We start from the raw sequence: 15,482 nt of genomic DNA, 5'->3' as shown, positions 1-15,482 counted from the left end.
CACACACACACATACTCACATACCCACAGACCATCTGACCTCACCTGCCCCAGCCGTGGGCATTCAGGACAGTGAAGGGGGGACACCCAACCCTCCGGCAGATCCCTCCTTCCTACCCTGAGCCTCTCCCCCTTTGCTCCCCCCGCCTCCGGCCTAATGCCTATGGGTGGGTTTGGATGTAGAGCTGGCTCTGAAGCAGGAACAGACGTCAGGGAGCCCCGCTGGAGCAAAAGAGAGCCCGAGGGCTTCTGCGTCACAGGGCCAGTCCCCCAACCTTGTAGAAAAGGAGGGTGCCGCAGAGTCTTGACTGATGGAAGTGTTGGGAGGGTCCAAGATAGACCAGCTGCCAAAGGTGTGGGGCACATGGCTTCGGAAGGAATAGATCCATTAGCTGAAAAGACCCAGGGTGTCCGTGCAGGGAGCCTGAGGCTATAACCCCAATTTTGGAGAAATGCTCTGGGGAGCAGCTAAGAAGACGAGACTTCAGCATGTGCCTTGCATGGCTCACCAGTGCATGCGCCCCACCTGTCCAGCTGCCCGCTGGAGCTTGCCTGAACTTTTAGGGAGATTGGTATTCTAGGTGGAAATCTCTGATACACCAGCCACCCCCAGAAAAATGCACCTACAATGCATATTTCCCGTGCAGAATCCCCATCAGGTCTGTATCTCAGCTCTTCTCACACTTCTGAGAGTCACACACACCCCCTCCCACGCCGAGCACCCTCTGTGGCCTCCAGCCTGGCCAGAGGCCTCCCTTTCTGAGCTGCACCGGCCCGTCATGTCCAGCAGAGGGCATTCCTGGGCTCCCGATGGAGGGCCTCTCCCAGAAGTGCCCTCTGAAGCGCCATCACCGCATGTGGGGTCTCTGGTGGACTTCATCCCAGCCCCTTTTTCCCAGAGACAGCCCCTCCTGGAAGGAGCAAGAACTCTGGGGGCTGGCAGGAACAGTGGACGCTGGGGCTGGGACTGGGACTGTCACACACCGCCCGTGCTTCGGCTGTCCATCCCTGTGTGTCTCCGTGCAGTGGCTTCCTGGGTCTGCGGGCTCCTTTGTGACTACCTGTGCGACTCCGTGGTTTGTGTCGTGTACGTCTGTGCAAATGGAATTATGTGTGCATCAGAGCTGCCTCTGTCCAGCCCCTGAATGTCACTGGGTTTGGGGAAATAAAATCTGCTTGGACCTGAGTATCTCTGGAAGGAGGGAATGAGCCTACATTTGAGACCCTTCCCAGAGAGCCGGCCACTGCGCCAGAGGGGAAAATACCTGTGTTTGGTAAAGGAAGAAACCAGATGGCAAATCCAGGGAACACCAGGCCTGAGGCCTCATGGAAACAAATTCCCTGCCACTTCTCATTTCTGAGCCCTTTGTTGGGCTTTATGAGGATCTGCAATTGGTCTTTGACCTGAGAAGAGAGGAAAATGGGTCCCATGAGCCTGGGACACCTTTACAGAAACCACAGGCTTCTCCTGGGAAAGGCTGGCAGTGCGCTGCCCCTTCTCTCTGGCCTGGCCTGGGGCACGGTGGCTCTCCTGCTGTCCCCTATGTGTGGTCTGGTGTGGGCACCCTGTAGAATAGAACCATGTGGTGTTGCTTTCTGTGAAACCTGTCACTAGTGCATGCTGGCTTCCTGCTTGGGGGAGCAGATGGGAGTGGGCCAGGCACCTGAACCCCTGCCTAGCCGGCTACACAGCACGGTGGGGGTGGGGAGCAGCCTGCTGGCCCCAGCTCAGCCTCCCTCTCCCGGCTGCGGGTGTGCCACTCCACCTCAGTCTTTTCCCCAAGCACCTCACCATACAATGAATTGCCTCCCTCATTCCCTTTCCACATTAGAGCATGTTCTGGTTAAAAAAAAAAAAAAAAAAAGCATTCATACAGGTAAGTGTGTAAGTATGTATGCGGCCACGCAGAAAAAACAAGGTATCACGAAAGCCAAAACTTCTGGAGTGGAAGTCAGGACTTTGGGTTCCAGTCCCTAATTCTGGGGGAGACGTCCTGCATGATTTTAGACAGACCGCCTAATCCTCCTGGGTCCTCTCACCTTTTTAAAGCCCTCTCTTGGGGATTACAGAAAGTCTAGAACATTCCTGTGTGTCAAAAATGTACCAAAATAAAGGAGAGGCTGGGAGAGGTAGGTTTCCCCTCTCTCTTCTGGTCTCATCCTTAGTTCTGAGGAGCCTGTTCACTTGTCAGGTGCTAGTTGGTGTGAGGCTGGAGAGGGCACGGAGGTCAAGGGCTGGGGGATTTGCCTTCGTCCTCGTTTGGTGGAGAGAGGCAGGGTTGAGCCTCAGCTCTGGTGGGGGGGGTCTGTGCTCTGAAGATGGCCCCAGGGTGCTGGATGGGTGCCTGGCAGCAAGCTGAGCCATCCCCCTTCCTCTTAGTGCCTGGGGCACTGTCACCCTAATCCCCCTGCCTTGGGCTTCTCCCCTTCATTCAGGGTGTGGCTCTAGAAGGGGCTGGGGAGTCTTGTTAAGCACCCTCGTCTTCCAGAGCCTGGGGGCCTGAGAGTCCCTGGTCTAGTATCTGTGGTGACACGTGGTTGATTTCACAGCAGACAGACGGTTTCACAGTGGGTCCAAGTCACTCCGGACTTAAGGGTCCCCGACAGGGCTTGGATGTCTGCTGCGCACTGCATGTTTCTTGGCTTTGGGATGGAAATTGGGGCCTGCGTGAGGAACTCTCCCAATGGGGCAGCTGTGACCATGGAAGGGACATCCCTGAAAGGGACTGGTGTTCCTAGGGGCTGTGACCACAAGAGCAATGAGTCAGTCCTCAGAGTCACGGGGTGACACGTGAGGGTACTCGAGCGAGCGACTGCTGGGTACTGTTGCTCTCGGGCCCCTTCGTCCTCTGCCCAGGGAGAGCTCTGACCACGCACAGCCCACAGACGGCACTCTCAGCGCGCCCTTCCCAGACTGCCCGCTGCTGGTGCCCCAGGGAGGGCTGGGCGGCTCATCCGGGAGGAGGGCGGGCAGTCGGGCTGCCTAGGCCCCGCGCCCCTCCCTTTCAAGGTCTCAGAGGTCACCGTGGCTTCAGGGAAATGACCGCCACTTGCAGATGTGAGGGGCGTGTGCCTGGTGCCGAGCGGACTCTGGGTCACAGCCAGGATACCTTTCAGACCATGCCTGGCTGGCTCTGGCCACTGTCGCCCCCTTGGCAGGCTGGGCAGCTCCCCTCTGAGCGGCCTCCCTGGCGAGCAGCCTGAAGCTTTACTCCAAGGCCAGAGGCTGGGCTCCGCTTCCTTGGATGGAAGGGACGTGGGTGTGTGTGGAGCAGCTGTGTTTCTTCATGCCCGAGCAAGCTTTCCCCATCTTTCCTCCCCGCCCCGTGAGGCCCAACAGAGCTGCTGCTTCAGACGTTTGTCAGCCCAGGCGAATCCCATTTGTTCATAAGGAGCAGAAGGGGCCTGGAGAGGACCTGTTTTCCCCAAACCTGGGAGTGGCCCTGTCTCCCCCAGATGCCTGAATCAGTGGTGGCGAGACTGAGGTTTGCCTGCAGTCTGGCCCTGCACCCTGCCACTCCGGGCTCCTTCTGGACCTGTGTCTGCTGCTGGGTGTGTCCAGCTCTCTGTGCTGCGGCCACACATAACCCTCCCGGCTGGGCTGCTCCAAAGGCCACCCCTAAATTCTTTCTTCCAAGCTGTGTTTCAGAGCATCCCAGATACTGACAGACTTGGGACGGAACCCAGTTAACACTGGAGGCATCTCAGAAATGGGGCTTGAAGCTGCCAGCTTAACCACTGGGCGTCGGAGCTGGATGGGGGAGTGGGCATCATTAATCTTTCTGAGTAACTGGCTCAGAGTCACCATGGGATGGAGCGGCCACCAGCTTCTCGAGGGCAGAGGGACCAGAAGAGCCCACACTGCTGGCAGGAATGATGAAGACCACTCCCAAGGAAGCCTCCTTCTCCTCCCACTCATGGGCCAGTTGTCATCTCAGGTGGATGGCTGGCCCCTGGGGTCCCATGTGGAGCCATTCTGCCCCCTCATCCCACCTCTCGTGACAGCTGCCCCCCAGCCGCTCCTGCCGGCTTCTCTCTGTAGGCATTTGTCTCTGCTCACCCTGAGTTGCCATCTCTTCATTTCTTCTTTCAACTCAACAAAGCATTTCTTTCCTTGTAAACAACTGTCTTCTGAACTGTCTTCCCAGCCCGCCTGCCCACAGTCCTTCCTGCCTCTTTCCCAGAGGACGAGCGCCCAGACGTCAGACACAAGGGGGAGCATGCAATTCTCGTCTGTAGAAGTGGCCGGCTTCTCTCACCTCATTTCATAGCCTTGCTTTGATTGCCTCAGGCATCCAGCCATAGGTCTTCTGTGGCCCCAAGCCCCTCTTCCGGCCCCTAAAGGTCTTCTCTGACTCATCCCACATCAGCGGGCTCGGCCCATTTTGATCAAGAACTGCATCGCGTAGGTGCCCTCCTCTGGAGCGGTAGTTCCTGCCCCTCGTGCAGCAGGATTCTGTAGGAAAAATACAGAGTTCGGGACCTTGACTTTCCATTCACTAGATCTGTGGCTGAGCAAGTTACTCATCCCCCCTGACCCCCCTTTCCAGAATCTATAAAATAGGGGTGGTGATGATACGCCTCATAGGTGTGAGTATTGGGAGAGATAATATAGGTAGAACTTCTGGCATCTAGGAGAGTATCAGCCTTTATTTTTCCCTTCATTTTCTTCTGTCCCATACTGTAGTCTTCCGTCTCTTAAAAGAAGCCTTCTCCATATGAATTCTAACATCCATTGCCAGAGCCCTCCCAAACCAACCCCTTCCCCCAGCGCCTCCCCCTTGATCTGCCCAAGTATGCATTCCAGGCTCAGTCCTCGCTGTGAGATCAGATGCAAGACCAGCACATGACAAGGTAGAATGGTGTCTTCAGCGGGGGTTGGGGGGGGGGACACCCCCATGGCCTGGTTCTTGCTTGTCAGCATCTCCTTTAGAGAGAAGCTCCCTCACTTGTATTACCTTGCTTGTTAATACATCTTGAGTTCACTGAGCATCTTCTAGAACCTCCAAAACACCCTGAGGTCCCAGGCCCAGGTGATTTTTCTCATGGGAGCTGGAAAGTTGGCCATCTCTGTGCTGTCTTCTGCACCACCAGCTGGCTGGGCCTGGAAGTACACCTTCAGCTCCTTTAGTCCAGAGCAGAAATGTACCCATCTTTCCCCCACTTCTTGAACCTCCTTTGTGGTCCTCTGTATACTTCGCCTGCCCAGGCCAGCTTCCTAGCAAGGCAGGACCCTAAAAAGTCAAGCTTACAAGACTCTGAAAAGAGGTGGCCATCCCCTGCCCATCAGGAACTGAGAGGCCTCTCCCTGCTTGACTACAGTCCTGTGAGATCCTAAAAGCCTCTCCTGTCTGTGCCTTTTCTTCCGCTGATGTCCCCAAACCACAGGCAGTGCTGCCTGTCCTCTACCCTCCTCACGATCCCAGCAGCCAACACACACACACCTCCTCTCAGATGCCCCCACTTCAGCCACCTGTTTCCCAAACGGGAGAACCTGGCTCCACGTCCCTGATTCCAGCCCCCCAACCCGGGCTGTTCTCCCACAGACAGTCACTCCCATTTACTGTCTAGACTGCACAGCTGCTGCAGCCTGCCACCAAGAATTTCCTCCAGTCCCCCTCCTTTAGCCACCCCAAGTGGCATCCCCCGGCGAGGCACCCTCAGCAGTGTGGGTGAAATCTGTGCTCCGTCCTCGGGGGCGAGGGGCGAAAGCAGTGGGCCTCCTACCTTATAGGACAGAGGACAAGGGCCTTTTAGCAGAAACTGCCTGTCTCTACAGCCACACGAGTAGCCAGCTCTGGGCCCCACTCCTCACCCAGCCACCCTTCCTCCTGTTCTGCTCCCCACCCATCCCTCCCTTGTAGGGCGAGGCAGACTCTTCATATCGGAGCATGGCACAGTTCCAGGGGCAGCAGGAACATGACCCCCCCAACCTCCAACCCCTCCCCCAGCTTTATTTTAGAAAGGGGGCTGGGAAAGTTAGATCCTTCTGGCCAAAGACCCTTCTGCCCCATCTTTCTCATCCGAGGCTCCTCCCTTAGCCCCAAAGAGCAGCTCGGCCAAACACTCCTCTCTCCTTCATGCTGGGCTCTTGCTCAGGCCTTGGCCTTCAGGACAGAGGGACAGAGTGGCTTTTAAGTTGTCTCCACACAAACAGTCAAGAGCACAGAAGAAACCTTTGCAGACGTTGGAAAACCCCATATTCTAAAACAATCCCATGACCTGGCTATTTCACTTGTGACCTTGCAGGCCATTGGCCTCTGAATGCCCCTGCTAGGGAGTGGCGGTCTGGCACTCAGGAGGAAGTAGAAGGAAGGTTAAGTTGAAGTCGGCAGTCCTGGAAAAATCTACCTTTATTTTCAGAGGACAGTTCCAGAAAGGAAGGAGAATGGCAGCACGGGGAGAATATGTGGGCACAGTCCCCAGTAAAACCAGTCTGCAGAGAGCAGAGGCTGAGCGAGAGAGGCACGAGGGTCTTCTCTGACCGCCCCCCCCCCCCTCAAGCCCCTGCAGGTGCAGGGAAAGCTCTGGCCCATGACTAGGAGCAGTACAGCCAGATGGAGAGGTGGGGGATGAAAGAGGCTTCACTTTCCGCATTAATAACCCACCCCCCACCAAGTTTTACACCCAGTCAGAAAGGCAGCGTGATGGAGTCCACAGAAGCCCGAACCCAGGCTCCCAGTCTCATCCCTGCCAATCCTGCCCTTCCCCCACTGCTAGAGGATGATCCGGACAGAGCTTTGGGTCCTCTAGATCCTTGTGGCCAGCCAGTGCTAGCTCACTGCAGACATTTGAAGCCACAAGTACTACGGATGAGTTAAGATGAGTGTCAGCCAGCCACAGCTCTCATGCGGCTCTAAGACAGGAAAAGATGAAAGACCTAAAGATGCAATTTTAAAAAACAAAAACAAAAAAAAAAACCCTTGCCTACTTGAATTCTGGAGCGCATGCTCTCAATCACTTCTGATACTTACTAGCTGTGTGGCCTTGGGTAAGTCACTTAACCTCTCTGAGCATAGATTTCCTCATAGATTAAAGGTATTGGACTAGGTTAGTGGTCTTCAAACTTTTCAGTCCCGTTATCCTTTCTTTAAAGAAGATCTTACTGGAACCCCAACTTAAAACTGTGTATTGGGCAGTCCTAATTTGATGGCATACAAACCTTTCTCCCAGCCGTGGTGTCAGACATCGGCATTAAGCCTCTCCTTCATTGCTTTAATACCATCTCAGGCAGTCCTCGGTCACTTTCAGCTGTTGAAGAGTCTACCCAGTGTGTCTCTGTTTAAAGCTGCAATCCACTATCCGATGTTGTGTCCACTTTCTCCCATCCTCCATTTCTCTATTTCAGGTTTGAGTCATGGTCTGAAGGACCCACAATGGGGAGCACAGGGTCTCTGCCCTTCTTTGGCTTCTCCAGGCTCCACCTTCAGTTGTGGGGCAAGCAGCAGGGAGTAGCAAAGGGAACCTGGTCTCCTGCCTGGGGCAGCCCTAGTACTCCTGGGCTGATGGCCTTGGTCCTTCAGCCATCCAGACGTGGCCAGCTCAACGATCTGCAAGAAAGACCCTTCCCACCTGATGCTCTAAGGTCTCCAGCAGTCAGGCCTGGAGACAGGGCTCTGACGAGCTGGCTTGCGCAAGGCTCCCTTCATTGGTGCTCATTTGGCACACAGAAGACTCCCCCGTTTGTGCTCGACCTGGCGGTGGTGGGGGGGGGGGGCGCCAGCCCCTGCTGCTCCTATCTGTCCCGCCCTCTTCTGCCATAGGCACAAAGGCAGGCCACAAAGGCCTCTGCAGATGGGACCAGGTCCGCTCCCCTTCTTGTGGACATCTGTCTCCAGTGGAGGCCCCTCACTGGGCTGGGCAGGGGCCGGAACACCCCATGCCCCCCAGGGAAGTGCAGGGAGGTAAAAGCCACAGTACTCCCCACCTGCCCTCCCCCCAGCCCAGCAGGGACTCCTTCTTGTGGGGATTCTCAACACCAGCTGCTCATTAGAGAGTGTGAAAAGCTTACTCAGAACTACCACCCTGCTGCCCCCACTCTGGTGCCTGTTCTGTGAAAGCTCCTGAGGCCACGGTAGAAGGCAGCCAGGGTTGGGAGCCACTGCCCTACTCCAGCCAACCCCAGTCCACTGAGGGGGCAGGAGCAGTTGCCCCTGAGCGGTGACCCGGGGGGACCTAGGTTCTCCCTTCATAAGGTGGCAGGGGAGACTTAGGGCCTGTCCCCTTGGCTTTGGGGACTTAGATACAAGCAAGTACCAGCAGAGTCCCCATTCAACATCATACTAGATGTTTCTCACATCTGTGTTAGCAGCACAACCCTTCATAGGAAATCTTGCCAGACGTTTAACTCAGCTGGAGGGGCCGGGGCAGCATTGGAAAGCTCCAGCATTGAAACCATCACCCGGGCCCCTCAGCTGACTCTAAGCAGCTCCATCAGTGTTGGTGGGGAGGAGTGGGGATGGAGCTAGAGGCATGGGAAGAGCCTATGGGAGCAGACCAGGGGGCCCCACAGGTCAAGGGAAGGCCAGAAAAGGAGGAGGCTGGGGGCTGGGGGGCTCAGCCTTCCCAGTCCTGCCAAGTAGCCACCCCTGGGTCTGAACCCCTAGCAAGGTGTGCTCCTCCCATATGCCCCTGAGCAGGGGGAAGAAGAGAGCCAGTGGCCTCAGGACCTACAGCCACCACTGCTTCCGGGGCCGCAGGAGAAATCCAGTGGGGATGAGAGGCCCGCCACCGAGCCTCTCTTTAAGGTCCTAGACACGCCTCTGAGTGAGGGTGATGAGCCTACAACGCTGCCAGCCCAGCGGGACCACGGGTACAGCGTGCAGATGGAAGGCTACCTGGGACGCAAGCATGACCTGGAGGGACCCAACAAGAAGGCATCCAACAGGTGTGTGCGGGAGGGGCCGCCTGGGGGGGAGGTGTGGGCGCCTCCCAGGGACCTCTCCCCTTACAGAGCCTCGGCAACATGGGCATTTGTAGGGGAAAGGGGGCCTTCTGCCTCTGATCGGAGAGCTCCCTTTGGGTCAGCCCAGGAGCTACTTGGCATGATGGGGAAAGTCCCGAGTTCAAATCCTATGCCCTTGTACAAGTGACTCAGCCTTTGTTTCCCCATTTGTAAAATGAGGATGAGGAGGAGACCATACCTCCGGTACAGATCCCAGGCCCAGGCCTAGCACAGAGTAGGTCCTCAGTGAACACTAGCCGTTATTCTTATCCCAAAGCTTGGTAAGAGGTAGGTAGGTCTTGGCAGTAACAACATATCCTTGACCAAGGCCCACTTTTTAACCAATCTGGGCCTGTTTCCCCAGCTGTAGAACAGGAGAGCAGAATGGAGCTGGCATACATGCCTTCCGGGGGTCCCTCCCAGTGCTGCCCTGCAGCAACTCTGTGACCCTGAGGAACTCATTCGAAGGCCACATCCTTTCCTGGCCCTGAGGCAGTTACGTCCTTGAGTTCAGTCGGTTCAGGGCTGCTGCTACCCAAGGCCCCGGCAGCGTTCCAGGGTTGTGGGGACACAGGGCAGCATCAGGAGGTTGAAGGCAAGTGGCAGCATACAGAGCCTGGGCTGGGAGCAGGGTGGACCATGCTAAAGCATGTCCCAAAAATGAATTGGGGGGCCCAAGCACCCTGAAGAAGTTTATTTTATACAGAGCCCACTAGAAAAGGGGAAACTAGCATTTACTGAGCACGTACGATGTGCAAGGCATCGTTCGGACTGATACCATCTTCACAACCACCCTGTGATACCAACCAAGGTTTCTATTTCCCAGATGGAGGAACAGAATTTCAGAGAAGTCATTTGTCTGAGGCAGTATTTTACTCCAGGACCCAGCTCCTTCTCAGCAACTGCTTTACTTGGGAGTCCAAGCTCAAAGCAGGACTGCTGCAGGCAAGATCGGAGCTTTCCTGGAGGATCTTTGCATGTCAGAAACCTGGGCCCCATGAAAAGGCTCTATAGCCTGCCTGTCCAGCACAGGTCAAGTTCTCTCTTTGAACTTGCAGTCTTTCCTCCCTATGAGCCCAACAAGCTCTCCACTTTCCTGCCCTCCAAGGGGAGGAGGAAAAGCTGACCGTTGCCCTGTTCCCCAGCATTCATTCCTGTGAAGTGTGAATAGGTACTGAGTTTCCCATTAGTCGGTCAAGGAGCTCAGGTCTGCCTACCAGTAAGCTTATAAGCTTGTCACCAAACATTGGCTGAGTCTTGATTTGCACAAACATGTTTCTTTAAGAAGTGCTTGTATAGTATACCACACAGATCTCAATAAAATGAAAAATAACCAGAACAAAATGCTGCTCTGCTCCCTTCAGTTCTGTGGTGAGACTCACATATGCTCATGGGTGCAAAGGGCTTTGAAAGTTAAGGTTACAGTGCTGGTCCTAGACTCACTAATCCCACTCTTAGAAATGTACCTCAAGTGCTCGCTTCAGCAGCACATATACTAAAATTGGAAAGAAATGTACTTCAAGGTAAGACCCAAGTTATAGCAAAGATTTATGCATGAATGTTTATCACATTGCTGTTTAAACTGCACTGTTTAAATTTCCAGTAATTATAGGACCCGCCAATAAAGGGATTATATATAGAATGGGATACCCTATTATTTCCTAAAATTAATTCCTAAAATTGTTTTTAGGAAAGATTTGAAAGATATGTGAAAATATTCATGATATATTGTTGTTAATCATATTTTTAGGTTTATTTTAGAGAGCAAGTGGGCATGAGTGGGGGGTGGGCAGAAGGAAAGGGAGAGAATCTCCAGCAGACTCCCCCGGGCACGGAGCCCAGCACAGGGCTCCATCTCAGGACCCTAAGATCATGACGTGAGCCAAAACCAAGAGTTGGATGCTCAACCGACTGAGCTACCCAGGTGCCCTGATTTAGTGTTAATCTTAAAAGCAGGCTATGAAACTGAATATACACTATAACCCATTTTCATTAAACATGTGAATAGAAGAAAATGTAAATAGAAAGACTAGAAGAAAATACATAAAATGTTGACAATAGCTAACTTTCAGTAGTGGAATTACAGATGATTTCCATTTCCTTTTCTAACTGTAAAATGTGTTAATATTTATTGGGGAAAAATGGTATCATTAAAAAAAAAACAAAAGGCAAAGCTGTAATAATTGCTTACGGAGTGTCGCACCCAGACGTGCGTGACCGGCCGGCCGGCATCTCCACAGGTCGTGGAACAACCTGTACTGTGTGCTCCGGAACAGCGAGCTGACCTTCTACAAGGACGCCAAGAACCTGGCACTGGGGGTGCCCTACCACGGGGAGGAACCCCTGGCCCTGAGACACGCCATCTGTGAGATCGCGGCCAACTACAAGAAGAAGAAGCATGTCTTCAAGCTGCGGTGAGGCCCCTCCCGCCCAGGACCCCTTCCGTGGCAGCTCAGTTTGGCGGCAGCAGCTGGACGGCAGCCTGGGGGCAACCAGCTCCTCCTCTAAGTTGCCCCTCAGGAATTTTTCAAACCAAAGAGGCTTAGCTTAGAGTGCAGATGTTCACCTCTCTCAGCAGGTTGCTGTGCTGCCTGTGAGGGTTCTGGTCCTGGGGAGGCTCCAGATTCTGGCTCCTCTCCAGGCAGAGGTGGCCACCTAGCAGGAAACCCTCTTTTGTCCTAGGCTGAGCAATGGCAGTGAGTGGCTCTTCCACGGCAAGGACGAGGTAAGTGCACGGTGGCCTCGCCCAGACCCCTGCTGTGCTGCCCCTGCTGCCCAAGGAGCAGGGGTCCCTCTCCCACCAGCAGTCTTGGGGCATGCCCCTCCCTGGTGGCCCACAGCCCTCCTGCCTTGCAGGAGGAGATGCTGTCCTGGCTGCAGGGCGTGAGCACCGCCATCAACGAGTCCCAGAGCATCCGCATCAAGGCACAGAGCTTGCCCCTGCCCTCCGTCACCGGCCCCGATGCCAGCCTTGGCAAGAAAGACAAGGAGAAGAGATTCAGCTTCTTCCCCAAAAAGAAGTAGCCTCTCTGGCGCCCCGCCGGCGGGACCGGGCCGTGTAGGGACTGGCGGGGCGCCCGTGGCCTCAGCCCGGGCCCAGTCCTCCCCTGCCCCTGCCTGCCTGTTCCAACCGCGACCACGGCCGGCGGCCAGGGGCCCGCTGCGCTGCGATGCCTGTCTCCACCGGCTCCTACCCGCCTCTGCTCCCGTGCAGCCCAGGCTCCCGCCCAGGGCCAGGAGCCCCTGGGGCGGGAAACGGTTTCCCAGGCGCCCGCGCTCCTCTCCTGCCTGCCCCCCTCCTCCCGACGGAGGGCCCTCTGGCCCTCAAGCCCCACAAAAACTGGAAAAGACAGAGGAGGTTCCTCAGATGCTGCCCACTCCCAAAGCAGGCCTTGCTTGGGGCTGCCTCCCATTTGGTCACGGCCAGGGAAATGGAAGAGAACAAGGGAAATGCCTGAGATGCCCCTTAGGGGCATGAGGAAGGAGCTTCAGGTAGGCACCCAGGGCACTAGCTCTAGCCGAGGGGCTGCTGGGGACCCCAGAGACACAAGGGGCCTTTCCCACGGGGCTTCCTTGGAACTGGGACTCATACCTCAGGGGCCACCATATCCCTTCCACCTTCTTGCTCTCACCAAAAAAAAAAAAAAAAAGTGGGGGAGGGGCACTACCAAGGTTGGTGGGTCCTAAATGTAAGGGCCTCCCCTGCCTCCGGGGCCCTCTGATACCACCACAGGTGGTAGAAGGGAACAAGAGTTCTCAAGCTGGTTCTCTCAGACCTTGACATTGCCCAAGGCTCTGCCTCTCCACTCTGGGATCCTCCCCAACTCCCAGGCAAACCAGCACTGTCCAACTCAGACCCAGGGTCCCTTAGGGACAGTACAGTTCCCCAGACTGAAGATGGATAGCCAGCATCTGCAGTGAAGCAGCCCAAAGCCAAAGGCTCAATGTCCTGGCTGTAGCTGGTACCATCTGAGGGTACTGGCTGAACAGACAGTGAAGTACGTGACCTATCACCCTGGGCGGCAAACGGAACCGTAAGCTGGGTACTACCACCCATGTCACACCACCGCTGGGAAACTACGACAAATGCCGGGGGCTGGGCCATGAAGGTACAGCACCCCTTGCTCAGCTTCTCCTGAGGTCCTTATCAAGTCACATGGGTATAAAGGCCACCAAACATCTAACACCCCCTTCCCCAAGCCCAGCTGAAAGGAGCCCTATGCACAATTTCCCCAGGGAAAGGCTCCCCCCACCCCACCTTCCCCATGCTGTGAAGGTCCAACCTCTGGGGGAAAGAGGGCACTCGTTCCCAAAGATCTCCCCACCACTCTGAAAGCAATACAGCTCCAACCCAGCATCTTCACTGGGTTTAGGTCCAAAAGAGGGATCAAACTAGGGGCAGCAAGTGTTTCCCCCTGAAGAGACCCTAAGTCCCTGGGGCCTCAGCTGCTACTCTATCACCTTCCCTATGAGGAGCCTCGGGCACACGGAGAGGATTCCTCTGGAGGGGGTGGGGGGGGGTGAGGTTCCGGTTGCAACCACGGGGCTAGGCACCCAGAGTTACTAGGCCTTCCCAGGAGCCCTTCTTGTAGGCACAGCTTAGAGATCAGAACCACCCTACCAAAGGGTAGCTAACTAACTTCAAACAAGAACAGCAGGAGAGAAGTTCTCCATGGGAGCCTGACATCCCCAGATCAGGGTAGGGGGTCTCACCTTTGTAGCCAGGGTCTTCCCTTGGCCTCTATGCATCTAACCCTACATCCCTCTTAGCATCTACAGAGAAGCTAGTATATACCACTCACCAGCCTCTTTCTCCCTCTGGGGAAACAGGCAGGAGGCCGTGCAGTGACTACACTCACCTGGCAATGAAGGCCTCTGGAGCATCTGAGGGCATGTCGTGCTCCAAGGCAAACAGCACGTTCCTTACTGCAGAGCAGGTAGTGGCAACCATCTTCCTCAATTCTTTCCCTGGGCCAGTCTTTAGGGAGATAAGGTGCCCCCCTCTTCCTTCCATGCGTGCCAAAGTAGCAACTGAGGTGAGAAATTTCCAGCAAGCAATCCCATAGCCCAAAGACTGAAAGGGCCCCAAAGGAAGAGGGAGGATCCCACCAGTCCCCCAGGACTCCCGGACTGGGCAATGGCAGCCAGCCACATGTGACCCACTGGCTCTTGCCAGCTCCCCAGGCACCCCTCCCCCATCACGCAGGCCCCGAGACACTCACCCAACAGCCCTGAAGCTACAGAAGGCCGGCTTGGGGAGATTGTGCCACAGGGGGTGAAGTTCCTGTGCCCCTGGCAAGGGATTTCCCCTCCTTCCATTTTCTACTTTGCAATCTTTTCGCAGTATTCCCAAACTAGGTTGACACGCTCCAGTCCACACCAGCATAACAGGCTTCCTCCCCAGGGCAGCTTAGAGGAAGCTCCTTCTAGGTATGGTCAGGTGGTCCTCCTTCCTTCTCTCCTTCCCCTTCATCCCCTGGCCCCTCATGGTTGCTTGAGGGTGAGGGGAGGGCAGTATGGAAGGTCGCCAGGCATCCCCTCAGCCCCCACAAACTAGCACCCCTAACTGGAAGCTTGTGGAAGGCTCAGCGTCCCCACCACACCACTTCTCTTTCCTGCCTGTTGGAGGGCAGCTAGGGTTCCCAAGGTTGGTCCTGGATCTCGCTCGCCACCCTTTAGCGGGAGCGGGCAAGGATCCAGAGGACCATACGGCCTGGTCCCTTGGACAAGCAAGCTCAGGGAGGACACAAGGGAGGAGGCAGCTCCACAAGACTGCAACCCTGTTGGGCACAGACCACACAATCTGGTGCTGGCCCTGGGGCCAGCTGGGCCTTGTCCTCCACCTGCTCAAATGTGCTTCCACCAACCAGAAAAAACCCATTTACTAGTTTTTCTAATAAATCAATAATGCTCCATCTTTCTCTGTTACTTATTTGACTGATTTTGTTTCCCTCTGAATTGGGCCAAGGAATGGTGGTTGAGTGAGCAAGGGCAGGGAGGGACCACCATGGAGACAGAGGGAGAGCCAGTCTCTGGTTGGTCCCCGAAGCGTCTCGTGCCCAGGCCCAGCTGCTGTGCCTCACCAGAGACCTGACAGCAGCTCACTCGTTCATATAGTCAACCACCTTGAGGGCCTGCAGCAAGCCCTTCCCCACAGAGCTCTTGGCCTCCGCTGGACATGGGAATTAGAGGTGCCATGCCCAAGATTCATCTGGGCGGGGGAGGGGGGCAGGGGGGGTTCTTTTGGTCTAGGTGGATGAAACCTTTTCAAAAGGCTCCACGGACGACTCTCAGTGGGAGCGAGTGAGAACCAGTGAGCTGGTTCTAGGCTCCCAGTCATACCATGGTTAAGGATCACCTGGGGAAAAGTATTCACTACAACTTCCCAGGCCCTACCCTCCGAAAAGTTTTGAGTCAGGGAGTTTGAGAAGCAGTGCATGATCTATTTTCTCCAAATCATAGATGAGGGAAAAAAAGCAAGAGTTCAGGTGACCTAACTAATTAATGGAAGGGCTGGGACCTGAACCTGGGTGTCCTCT

At 55.4% G+C, this 15,482-nt stretch overlaps 1 protein-coding gene across 2 annotated transcripts in view; it reads left to right on the top strand.

Moving 5' to 3' along the window:
• The window catches only part of SPTB (spectrin beta, erythrocytic), a 124,474-nt gene extending 109,616 nt beyond the window's left edge, over positions 1 to 14,858 (top strand). Inside the window, exons 33-37 of one of the 2 annotated variants that reach the window (XM_059373394.1) lie at positions 7,763 to 7,903; positions 8,639 to 8,886; positions 11,184 to 11,357; positions 11,626 to 11,668; positions 11,800 to 14,858. In XM_059373394.1, coding sequence (XP_059229377.1) covers positions 7,763 to 7,903; positions 8,639 to 8,886; positions 11,184 to 11,357; positions 11,626 to 11,668; positions 11,800 to 11,967 — 774 coding nt within the window. In that variant the 3' untranslated portion in view covers positions 11,968 to 14,858. The remainder of the gene's footprint in view (positions 1 to 7,762; positions 7,904 to 8,638; positions 8,887 to 11,183; positions 11,358 to 11,625; positions 11,669 to 11,799) is intronic. The other variant, XM_059373395.1, reaches the window with a different exon arrangement.
• Positions 14,859 to 15,482: the final 624 nt, after the last annotated feature.

The sequence above is a fragment of the Mustela nigripes genome, chromosome 13 (assembly GCF_022355385.1).
Source record: "Mustela nigripes isolate SB6536 chromosome 13, MUSNIG.SB6536, whole genome shotgun sequence".
NCBI lineage: Eukaryota > Metazoa > Chordata > Mammalia > Carnivora > Mustelidae > Mustela > Mustela nigripes.
This window is presented reverse-complemented; position numbering and strand designations above follow the sequence as displayed.